This window comes from Atractosteus spatula, chromosome 28, assembly GCF_055471065.1.
Source record: "Atractosteus spatula isolate fAtrSpa1 chromosome 28, fAtrSpa1.hap1, whole genome shotgun sequence".
Lineage (NCBI taxonomy): Eukaryota > Metazoa > Chordata > Actinopteri > Semionotiformes > Lepisosteidae > Atractosteus > Atractosteus spatula.
Window position 1 is genome coordinate 10,424,577 of NC_142733.1, and position 12,429 is coordinate 10,437,005.

A 12,429-nucleotide genomic window follows, 5' to 3' on the forward strand; every position below is an offset into this window, starting at 1 on the left:
TATGTGGATTCCCCCTCCTGGCTAGTGAGTTTGCTCCAGACATCCACAACTCTGAAGAGGTGTTTTCTGTTTATTTGTTCTAAATTCACACTTAGCTTCCCTGTTCTGCTACACTCCTTTAGGTGTGATCAGTGGAGTACTGCAGGGATTTGTTTTAGGACCATGTTCTTCTTAATTTATATCAATCTGTTGTAGACTAAGTGTCAAACTTGCTTCCTGTAGGGGCCTGGTGTTTTGTTTCTTTCCAACCTGAGCTGTCAATTAAACAAACTCATTATTTTCTTGGAAACATGTGGTGCATTTCTTAAGGGTTTTTACAGTTAATAACTCCACACTATTGCTTCATTAATATAATAGCTACCAATAAGACAGTGTGGAGCCAATTTAGAAAGATTACAGTCGTGCAAATAATTATAGCCGCTGTGTAAGTGAGAGCTCAGATAAAATGAAAATCACTAGGTCTGTGCGTGTTCTCCCTGTGTTTGCAGGTGTTCCCTGCCTTGTGTCCATTGCTTGGTGAGACAGGCTCTGGCTTCCTGCAGCCCTGTATTGGATAATGTGGGTAGGAAATGGAAGAAAGGACTAGTGAACTTTGCATAAAAAGACTTAATAGGGGGAAATGAAAAAGGTTCAACCAGGACTGGGAAAACCTTGCCTTTTTAGTATTTGCCTTGCAAATTTAATATAGATAAGAACAAACTCCAAATTCCTATATTAATAGTTAAGGCAGGAGAAGGGAACTGGAGGTTGAAGAAGAAGAAAATGGGTCTTTTTGTTATATTATGTGTTTCAGACAATTTGAAGCAGAAAGGTAAACAACATCGACAGTGAATCAACAGTGCAACAGAAGACACGAGGAAATTACAGCCATGTGCTCATAAAACTGACAGCGGGGGACAGGGGCACGTTTTTACATGAAAGGTTTTGGGATCTGGAACAAGCTACCCAGCCATGTCAAAACTGATTTCCGACAGTCTTTCATGCAACGGTTGCATGAGAGCCTTGTCGTAAATTGGGCCTAGGTGGACTAGACTTGTTTTTAACATTTTACTTCATTATAGTTACACACACTATTTCACTTTCAGATTACAGTCTCAAGAATCATTAGTCCAGTTAAGATTTTTCGTTCAGTTCAAATTGAATTCTACAGCTTTAGCAAGGTTATTACACCACTGGAAGCACTTTTTGTAAAAATTATTACATTAATTTTTGTTCCAATCTTACAAAAATAAATAAGGTAGGCTGTGGTTCAAACCTGTATAAAGCCTGATTTCTGAATGTCACCACCATGGAACGTACAAGAGAGATGTTCATTAGCAAATCTTAAAAGCTACCACACACACAATCGCTGTACAGCTGTCAAAATGTAATATGTGACAGGATCACTTTAATTTGGTGGTGACGAATTATCCTGGTAGGCTTTCGTTACAGCACGGTGTTTTGTCACTGTGGAGTTTTCCTTGCAGAGTGGAACTACATTTTACACACCGAGTACATTCAGGAACGATTTCTGGCGGTCAAGGGGGGGGTCTATTTTTGACGACGCACAGGAGGATGAACGACAGGTTGATTGACAGTAACCCCACAAATCGAGACGCGAGGAATTCGTGCGCTGTCCAATGGTGATCGACCGGAGGGAGGGGCTTACAGATCAGGTGCACAGAAGGCGGAAGGTTCGCTGAAGTGGAAAGGTGAGTTGTGTGTCAAGTCGTTAGAAAATATCTAAATGTTAACATTGATTATTGTTCAAATAAGACAGTGATAACCAACATTAAGTTAAGTAAATTGCAATTCTGATTTAAAGCTCACGGATTAAATGTCTGTCATATAATGAATGCAAGTGAGCTTTTCTGCAGTTGCGATTTGCTTTTTTCTTAAGATTACAATATGAATTACAGTAGCAGCGTGTGTAATTATCATAGTAGGTATCAGTATTAGTAGCAGTGTAGATGTGGTCCTGTATGCGTCCTCATTCTACCAGTTAATCGCGTTGAAGTTTTTAGTTTTTCTGTTTGGTCACAGGTGTGTACATGGTTGTAATGACATCGTACAAACGTGCAGGTAGTTTTCAGATTGGAAGATGAAATAACACGCTTTTAATTAAATGCCGCCAGCAATGCTGGATCCTAATTTGAAACGTTTCTAAGTCTGAGAAAATGCGTAGCGATCAGTTTTCGCAGCCGGGAAGCGAAGTCCGATGAGCGATAAAAATGACGGTGACGGACGAGGGGCTCTGAACGCTTGTCAAACCCTGAGCGATGATTTCGCATATCTGGATTGTATCTTGAAAAGGGATTAACTTTAAAATGCTGGTCTGTGAATTACTGTGTACTGCAAGTGTGGTATAACATTATGGAACACGAAAACATTAACAGGCGGTATTTAACGATTCTTCATGTCAAAGCAAGTCTGACCTGTTTGCAAGAGAGTAGTAGCTAGTTAGAGCTGAAGCTGTATGTCAGCTTTAGTGACTGACATTAATAACTATAACAACAGACATCTCGTCAAAATAAAAACAAGAACACGACAGTGTGGCGACGTGATGTTTTTTTGATGATGCTCTTGGGGATCTTTCCATCCGCGTTTGGAAAGTTTTCAGCAGATCCAATAATATCCATTAACCACGCTGCATCTGATGACCTCAGTGACTAATTAAGGACACCAAAGGTCTTAAAATGAGTGGTCTCTACTCTTCACATAGCCGCTAGACTACAGACACAGCTCGAAAGGGGAACAGGGAGTGCAGATGGTATCTGTAGTATCTGTAATGGTATCTGTTCTCGGACACAGCACAAACTGCCTTCGCAGACGTGCTGCACAATGGTATATGTACCACTGCTGATAATGGTAGTGATTATGCTTTTTTCTCTGCTTCTTGCATACATGTAATTTGTAAAAAAAAAAATTAGAAATGAAGATTTTAGAGTAGATAGCCCATTAAGGTTCTTTATGTATTCCGATCTATTTCTTTATGTGTTCCCAGCTGTGGTTGGGTAGTTATGCTCCCTGCTGTCCCAGAGAGGAGCGCTGGCCTTGTTCTCTCCTCTGATCCCATGTCTGAGAGGCCGGGCAGCTGTATCCCTGGCGCCTGATCTTTCACCCAGCACCTGTCCGTCCAAGCGCCCCCCCCCCGCCTCTCACCATGGACATCGTGGTGGCCAAGGTGCTGTGTCTGCTCGGGGTCTTCCTGCTCATGATGGGCGGCGCCCTGGTCCCTGTGAGGGTCATGCAGGCGGACTACGAGAAAGCTCAGCGCTCCAGGAAGGTCCTGGCGCTCTGCAACTCTTTCGGAGGGGGCGTCTTCCTGGCCACCTGCTTCAATGCTTTGCTTCCTGCCGTGCGGGGGAAGGTAAGGCTGGCGTCATGGCTGCCTGGTGCAGGAGGAACTTTGCTGTCGCCTCTCAGGTGCCGTTGATACCGAGCCGCGCTCTGGACTGGACTGGACTGGCACCATCGTTCTGCTCTGGGCTGCTTTGCTTTTTAGTGCAAAGCTGGGGGTGTTTAAGATGTGAATTTGCTGGATCAGTAAAAAAGGATCTCACCTAATTAAGTGGTTTTCTCTTTTTGCAATGTAGAAAAAGTCAAAAAGTTGCTATTAGTAATAATAGCAATTAAGCAATTATTTTCTGCATTATTGCTAATCTGATGGTTTTCAATGGCTGCTTGAAATAGAGACTTAAATGTTTAAATAAATAGAAACTAAATTGTGCTCCAGAACCATGAACGCTTACTTAAATGTCAGTGTTCTGGGCGAACTGAAGAATGGTATTTAATGCAGTCACCTGCAACGTATTGGTACCCTTGATAAAGATTAGCAAAAAGGGCTGTATAAAAATAAACAAGACAGGTAGTGAGCTATATTTAATGAACACAAATATGGCAATTGCTCAGAGAAAAAGTTTTTTTCTTAACAAATAATATTATTTCTCAAAAAGAGAGGGGTCAAAATTATTGGCACCCTTAAAGATTCTTATAAATAAAATGAAACAAAATTAAATCTGCATTTACATTCTACTTTTAATGTTAATCTCAGTCTTAAGGAACTACACTGTGGCCTTCCATGGCTTCCCGTTTCACTGGGGTGTAAAAATGAGGTCACGCATGTAAGATCCGTCACCATTGGGAAAGGCAAAGAACTCATACAGGAAAAAAGACAAATGGATGTTGACTTCATAAATCAGCGAATGGGTAGAAAAAAACCCTAAAAATACCAGTTACCACTATGAGGGCATTAAGAACTTTTAAACCACTGAAACAGTGGTACACGCCTGGTAGAGGACAGAAGTACAGTATATGTGTTGCCCCCACATATAGTAGGCCTCAGTAGCAGAATTACAGAACTTATTTGCATCTTGGGGTCACAACGTCTCCTGTTTTACATTTAGACACCGCCTTTATGCCAACAGCTATTTGGAAGGGCTGCAGATAAACTTTATTGAGAGCAACTAACAGACCTCTGCACCAGGTGTTTGCTAAATGCCACTGGCACTTGGAGAGGGACTGGCTGCTGCGGTCGGATCAGACGGAAATAGAGCTCTTTGGTCACACACACCAGTGTTGGCGTTGGCCACGAAAGAAAGATGTGTATGTGGGAAAGAGTTTGTTTTTCAGGTGGCTATGGGAGCATGTAAAACACTGAGCGGGAAGAAGGAGTGAAATAGAAAAGCCATGTTGTCTTCCTCTTTGCTTTTACATTAGCTTAGTCGGAACTACTGAAGGTCTTCAAGACTTCTCAGCCCTGTCCATTTATTTAAAATTGCCTCGCTGTCCTTCCCCAGGTGAATGAGGTCCTGAAGCTGGCGAGCATCCAGACAGATTACCCCTTGGCTGAGACCATGATGATGCTGGGCTTCTTCCTGACGGTGTTCGTTGAGCAGGCGGTGCTGACCTTCCGAAAGGAGAAACCCTCATTCATCGACCTGGAGACCTTCAACGCGGGGGGCTCAGAGGCAGGCAGTGACTCGGAGTACGACACGCCCTTCATCGCCCCACCCCGCGGCGCCAACGGCAACCACCACCATCACCACGGGCACCTGAACCCATCAGAGCTGGCACGCGCCGGGCCCCTGCGTCTAGCCAGCCTCGTTTTCGCCCTGTCCGCCCACTCTGTCTTTGAGGGCCTAGCTCTGGGGCTGCAGGAGGAAGGTCCGAAGCTGGCCAGCCTCTTCCTGGGTGTAGCCATCCATGAATCCCTGGCAGCCGTAGCTCTGGGAGTAAGCATGGCCAAGTCTTCCTTGCCCATGAGGGACGCAGCCAAACTGGCAACCACGGTCAGCTTGATGATCCCGCTGGGCATCGGGGTGGGCATGGGCATCGAGACCGCTCAGAACCTGGCGGGCAGCATCGCCTCGGTGGCGCTGCAGGGGCTGGCTGCTGGCACCTTCCTCTTCGTCACTTTCTTCGAGATCCTGTCCCGCGAGCTGGAGGACAAGCACGACCGCCTGCTCAAGGTCCTCTTCCTCATCCTCGGCTACGCCGTCCTGGCGGGCCTCGTCTTTATCAAGTGGTAGGTCCAGAGACTGCGAGCCGTTGACACGGGCAGCTTCAGAGCTAATATAAGATCCTTCCTCAAACAGGGCTGTCAGTTCATCAGCATGGTGTTGTGAGACCAAAGACGAACACAGTGGGACAGCATAGCCCCCATATCACAGATCTCCTCCCTCATGAACTTCTTGACATTTGCTGGTCAAAAATGACTGTCATTTGGAGCCTTCGTCCTAAATTACAGAATCACCACAACTTCAGTTTCTCCTGTAGGACCTAGCCCTCCACAGTACACTCACAGTATCAACTGTTTCTGCTGGTGGTCTCTTTTTGTCGCTCTTGGTTCTCTCCACAGTCGTCTTCTTTATGTTTCTGGTAGATCCAGGGAGACAGTCTGGACGAAGGCCTTTCTACAGCTCAGGTGGTGCAGCTCAGACGCTTCCTTGAGGCTCAAGGGCTCCACTTAGTCCATTCTACTGCACCTGTCTAGTTGTCTACTGATTTAGTGACCCACACTAATTGGCAGACCTAACTAATTCAGGTTCTTCATAAAACTACATCAAACTGGAGCGTTTTGGGTTTCTGAGTGTATGAATAACTATTCCAAGAAATAGTCCAGGTTATGAAAGTGTGAAGCCACCAATGAATTTGATTTTTAAACATGTGCTGAACAATACTGCTACTGAGCACAAGAAGAGAGAATCCAACTGTTACTGTTTCATGTGGATATACCTTGTTTTCCTTCGTTTTGTTTTGGCAGCTGGGCCTATTTAGAACACATCTTTTTATTAGGGACTACTCACTGCTGTCTGAAACCATCCTGATGCTCGTTTTGGCTTAGATAATTCTTGTCACCTTAGAGAATGTAATAATATTGAATTAATAAGAGATCAATAAGATTGCCTTAGGGCGACATACAGTGTGATTGAATTGTTTTGCAACATTTAGTTGAGCACAGGTGCTGACAGATTCTTACACAGCTACTTGTCATGGGCGATTGAGTTGAACTTCAAACTGGAGTACGAGGCAACTCCCCGCAGACGCTCAGAATGGTGATTTCTGAACCTGCCGAAGGTAGCAGTGTGTCTATAGCTTTGACTGCAGAAACAAAACTGCAGAAACCTCCCTGACATGCAGTATTGCCTGTGCATTTTTTCTCTCATTTAAATTAAATTAATTCTCCTGAAAAAAGCACACTTGCTTTTCAGAAGACATATTGCTCAGATTCACAGACCTGGTCTGCAATATCTGACAGTGACTTATAGTAGTGCACTTCCCTTGATACCTTTCCAGCCAATTTCTGACTTTATCTTCTCGACACAAGATTATTTCTTTACACTTTCATTTCTCACCCAGTAAAAACATATTTTCATTATTGATGGTGAATGCTTTTGTGTGCAGCTTGACACCTCTGCTGGGCTTTTAGTTAAAATTTAACATTTTGTATATACCTGTAAAGCAACATAGGTTCATTTTTAAGAAGGTGTTAATATTTCTTGTTGAAAATAATGAAGGTATTTTATGTATTTATATGATTTGCAATACACCGGGTGACAAAATATTATAGGATACATCTTGCTGCTAGAAAGATGGGTATATATATTTGTACTGATATGTTGTTCTGTAACAATCTTGCGGTTTTGCTATGTGTTCCTTCTGTTATCTGTTTGTGATTTATTTTTATTCATTGTTTTTACTTATTTTTATTTTCGGTTTGGTTTACAAAATAGATCATTACAATCTGAAGAGGGGACAGAGACTTCTCTCTTTTTGTTAAGCAAACGTCTTCCCAGGTCCCATCATGCCTTGCACCATATAGGTTTAGGATGGGGTCTTGTTCATTGCCATCGGCAACAGGTCAGCATGGCACTGCAGTTTAGTGTATGGACAGCTCACAGCCTCACATGAGCACAGCATGGGTCACGTTCTCAGAAAGGGACATGGTGTCTTGTGTCAGTCTTCAGCACTGTTTCACTCAAACTCCTGGCCCTTCTAGCTTCTCGCAGTTGATCCTGCACTGGTCTCTGGGAATCTGTCAACACTTTGAACTGATTACTATGAATCTCTGCCACATGGACCATATTGTCACCTCGTAGTCCCTGTGGAATCTCAGAGGTCCCCTAGTTTTCTGTGAGGCTGTTGCACAAGGTTTCGGACAGGCCTGCTGTATCAAACAGACTGGCTTTATCTGTTAAACATTTGGTCGATTCCTGAGAATCTCAAAGCATTACAGCATCAGAGCACAGATCTGGATATTGGTACTTAAACAGTAGAACTTCCTATCAATCCAAATCCCGATCTGGGATTTATTTTTGTGAAGGAATACAAGAATTATTTTGTTACTTTTGTTTTGCTAGAATTTGGCTCTGAATGGTGTACGAAGTCTACTGTTTCACTTGATAATGGTGGAAAAAGTATGTAACCACACTTTCGTTATTGATACAGTAATACTTGGACTGGCTTGGGGACTTTTTTATTATTTTAGCACAGATATTTTATTCGAGTCCACGTCCCTGGTTACAAAAATATTGTCTTAAGGTACTTTGGAATATGAATTGATACTAGCAATAGACTTTGATGTCTTCTAAATCTGCTTTTCAGTGTTTCACCTCTCAAATCCAACTAACCAAAAAAGATTGTAAAAAAGGTTAAGAACTACAGGTTAATATTGCTTTGTCTGAGTACAACAGATTTTTAACTTCTACACTGTAAATGTATTACCAACTACACTTTTTTCAGATCATTCATTATTCTAATCATTTCTACTGTTGTATGTGTGTATATTTAACTGAGTGTAACAAAGTGGTAGGGTTTAGTGTCTGTGCTGGTGAATGTTATTAAATGTGATTAAATGTTATTTATTGTTCTGTGGTGAGAGCATTATAGTCAGAACGTTTTTTAAAAACGTTTCTAGCTGTGGAAAACTATTTTTAGACGTGAGCTTGATGAAAAGAGAGCATTGATATTAGTTGATGTTTACAATGTTATGAGTCTACGTATCAGGAAGGTGTCTTTTAATTAAGTTTACTGTTTCCAGGGAAATGTAGAAAAATGGCAGTCAATTTCCAAGAGTCACTGAAAATGAAAGGGAAAACATTCTAGTAAAAGTAAAATTCTAAAATTTATATTAACAGAACAACTTCCACCAACTGCCCACAGAACAGGGAAATCTTTTCATTCGTAATGATATGTACACAGAAGATAAGAGAAACAGCTGATTGCAAGGAGTTCACCTGTTTAGCTGATCATTTTAAAATTGTTTCAGGCCTTTAGAAATGGTTGATTTAAAGCTTTTTTGTATGAAACCTGCTGGACTGGGGCTCTTCTCCAGGGACAGGATTGCACACCCCTGCTCTAGTGCTTGGGCTGTTTAAAAACTAAACACATCTGTGATTTTCTGACTTCAGGTGACATGTTAATTCTGACAGGTGTCAGGTAAATAGATATTACACATTATTTGGGCAGTGCAGTGTCTTCTATAACAGATGAGTGTCACACAGTCTTGGTCCTGGAATTGCCCCGTGTCTGATTCTCATTCCAACTAAGATTGTAAGCAATTGAGCTAATTGAATCCTTATTTAAACCAAAATTCAAATGAATGCAATGAGCAGAACTCTCTTTCAGTTTGGTTTATAAATTGTTGCACCACTCTAGCTTTCTGAACAACTCTTTATCATGGATTGCCGGCACGCAGACGCAGGTGGGAGTGACACTGTCACACCTGCCCAGAGTTCTCGGTGCTGCGGGGGCCTGCTGGTTCAGTTCAACCGTGTCATTGAGACAAAAGACCTGAGTGAGAGTAAATCTGAAACCCAGGATCTGGCACAGGTTTTCTCCCAATTTCTGATTTCGTTTTGTTTATTAAGAATTGAAACAGTTGTTAAAAATACATACATACAACATTTAGACAGAATTTCATAAAGCTGTTATTAACTGGTATACAGTAGGAAACTAAAAAAAAATTAAAAAATTTTGATGCTTTTAAAGGAACCCTTGATACAAGTTAATCGGTTATGGATTGCCTGTGGCGTAGAAGTGTCAATTGTGTGAAGATATGTGAAGTATAATGGAGGACATGGGTGGAACAAAAAAACATTTCTACCTTCGAAGATGAGGGTTGACACCCTGCTGGGTGGGGCCGCGGTAAAAACAAGCTCTCTGTTAGGTGATGGAAATGAATCCTCAGGGAATTATCAGAACCCCGTTTCCTGTCTGCTTCAGGGCTAGATTTCAAAACTAATTTCTGCTTGGTGGTCTAATGATGAAGTTGCTACATCAAGTGCCACCCAGAATCATAGCTCTGAGGCTCTGCTAGTTCAATACTGGGCTCTTCTATTCCACTGCAAGGCTTGGGCACAAGCCTGGTTAAGTTAATTAGCTCAGTTGTGTAGTTAAGGAGTTGACTTTAGCAAAGAACTGTACTGGAATTGATCAGAAGTCTTGGAATATGAGGGTTCTTACTTTCCTAGGAACACCCAAAAATATTTTAAGACTATCCATTTGCTTTAGATTTGGACTCTGACTTAGTACTTTCAAGAGTAAAATATTTTGCACATTATGTGCCAAATAACTAATCAAATTTCTTTGCCCTTCGTGTAATATGTAGGATGAATCAGGAGATTTAGTTTGGATTCATTTATTGGGTGATTGTAGCTGTGATCTGCTCTTCAATAGGCTCTCTAAAGCATTTAAGATTACTTTTGGTGAAGATAATATTAGTTGGTTGAAGACAGACATCAATTGACCTGTTAGATCTTTTTTTTCGGGCAGATATATTGTTCAAGTGTTCGCTGTGTGTTCATGTATAAATGTAGATCAGAATATCAGTATCACTTCTACAAGATTTGTGGTGAATGATTGATAGGAAAGGATGTGATGTAATATATATATATATATTTCTGTAACTATTATTTTTTAATTTAGAATAAAGAACAAGTAACTTCATGCCTTGACAAGTTATTTTCTTCACTATATGTGTGTTTATATAAATATTGGAAGACCTCAAGAGATCCTGGTAAACAACGTAGTCCAGCTCAGTAGTGATCTTTATTTTTAATTACATCTACAAACTCAGTAATGTTTGTGTTGATAATGGTCCCAGATGGACAGATAATGCAAATGAAGATTTAGTTTCAAATTCCGCTTTTTTCCCTGCTGAGCTACACCTCTGGGCAATTTTTTTTACATAGTCTTGAATGTTAAAAGATTCACAATTGACATTTATCTAATCTTTCTGTGCCGTCAGTGAGAGAAATGTTGTTGTGGTTGTTGTAGTTGCTGATTTAGAGAGTCCTTTTGAAGACAAGATTCATAGGGAACTTATTTGGTTGTAGTAACTTCTTCGGTGTGAGGGTTTCGTCCAGCTGTCCAGTCACATAGCTGGGTGACTTGGACGCATAGCTTCAATCTTTATGTAAAGAAGGATTCCAGAACAGTTTCTGAGGCCTTTCTGAAGCTACAGAATGTGAAAGTAACACTTGTGAGTTCCTGTGAGCATCAGCCTCCTGGCCATGTGGTTACAAAGGGCAATCCCCAAATCAGCTTAGCTGTCTCACTGCCACCTTACTACAAGAATAGATACAGGGAGGGTTTTATTGTAACACAGCCTCAATCCTCTTACCTACAGCCAGAGATTTAGAATAAAACAAAGGCACAGCGAAAGGAGTAGTCACACATCCATGCACTACCACCAATCCGTTTAGTCCTGAGTCCCAGCAGCTCAAAGCCTATCCCAGGAACACAGGATCCCAGGCAGGACAGCGACCTGATTGGGGTTCCAGTCCATCACAGGACCAAACACGGACAGTGGTCTTGATTAAGAGACAGCAGCCAGTGGTCTTGAAGAGCTGTCTTGTTTTTTTACTGAGGCCCATGCTGGGATTGCACACATGCATGTCCTGATGAGTACCCAGTAGGCTTGCACAATGCTTGCTGTTAACAGTTTCCATGAGGGCGTTGTTCTTAAAAGGCAAGAAAGGGTAATACACAAAATCAAGTAAAGACAATAGATAACAACAATGAGTAAAAAAGCAATGTGTAGCTTGAAAGAGATGGATATTTTGTGTTCAGTGACTAAACTGCTTTGGTGTACATTAAGAGGTGGATTAAGAGGTTAAGAAAAAGAAGTGTTTCTGAAAGACAAAGAAAATAGTAACCAAATCTGAAAGCAGCTGTCTGCAGAAAGAGACAATGGAATTGTAACTGGAAGACACCCTCTTTGACGCATTTATGATTACATAAGCAGATAAGTCCACAGCAACACCACTTAACGCACAGGCCATTTATGATTACTGTCATCCTAAGAACTGTACTGTATTGCTTAGTACACGTCTGCAGTTCCTCATTGTGACAGACAGGTGGCAGCCTGCCGTCAAAAGGTCAGATCCTGCTCTTGGTGAAAATGGCTCCACTCTGGAACATTTCCTAGAAATCATTCTAAATAATGATTGGCCCCACTCCACCCTCACAAGACCCTGTTATTCCTTTCACTAGAAATATATAGATGTTTTTCTATTATGTTGTTGGTGTTCTGTAGTTGATGTACTGTGTTATCAGATCAATATTAAGCAAAGATAGAGAAATCCCTATATATAAGGATGAGAAGGTTTTTAATCCTAATGAAACTCATTAGCTGACAGTACATTGTTTTTTATAATTTTGCTACATAGCATTAGACATTTTTGATAAAGCAGGTTTATGTTTATTTCATTATCTGTGTTCTAGCAAACACAAGTCAATTCTATAGACATTTTCAAACTTTTAAAGGTTAAAATTACCCTGTTAGAAGTTTTATTTATGATGTAGTTACAAAGATTTATTTATGAATGTATTTGCATTTTTTTTCATTGTACTGTAGCAAGTGATTTCTGTGAGGTGGAAGACATACTGTAACGATGTCCTGTGCCAAGGTTTCAAGAACTGAGTCCAATACAAAAGTAAATACAA

At 41.2% G+C, this 12,429-nt stretch overlaps 1 protein-coding gene across 1 annotated transcript; it reads left to right on the forward strand.

Annotated features, from left to right (window-relative positions):
• The first annotated feature begins 1,649 nt into the window (after positions 1–1,649).
• On the forward strand, positions 1,650–10,425 carry LOC148814037 (zinc transporter ZIP3-like). The gene is made up of 3 exons (XM_088907679.1): positions 1,650–1,691; positions 2,984–3,349; positions 4,779–10,425. Exons 2-3 carry the CDS (start codon positions 3,143–3,145, stop codon positions 5,508–5,510), a joined length of 939 nt encoding a protein of 312 aa, XP_088763805.1. The 5' UTR covers positions 1,650–1,691; positions 2,984–3,142; the 3' UTR covers positions 5,511–10,425.
• Positions 10,426–12,429: the final 2,004 nt, after the last annotated feature.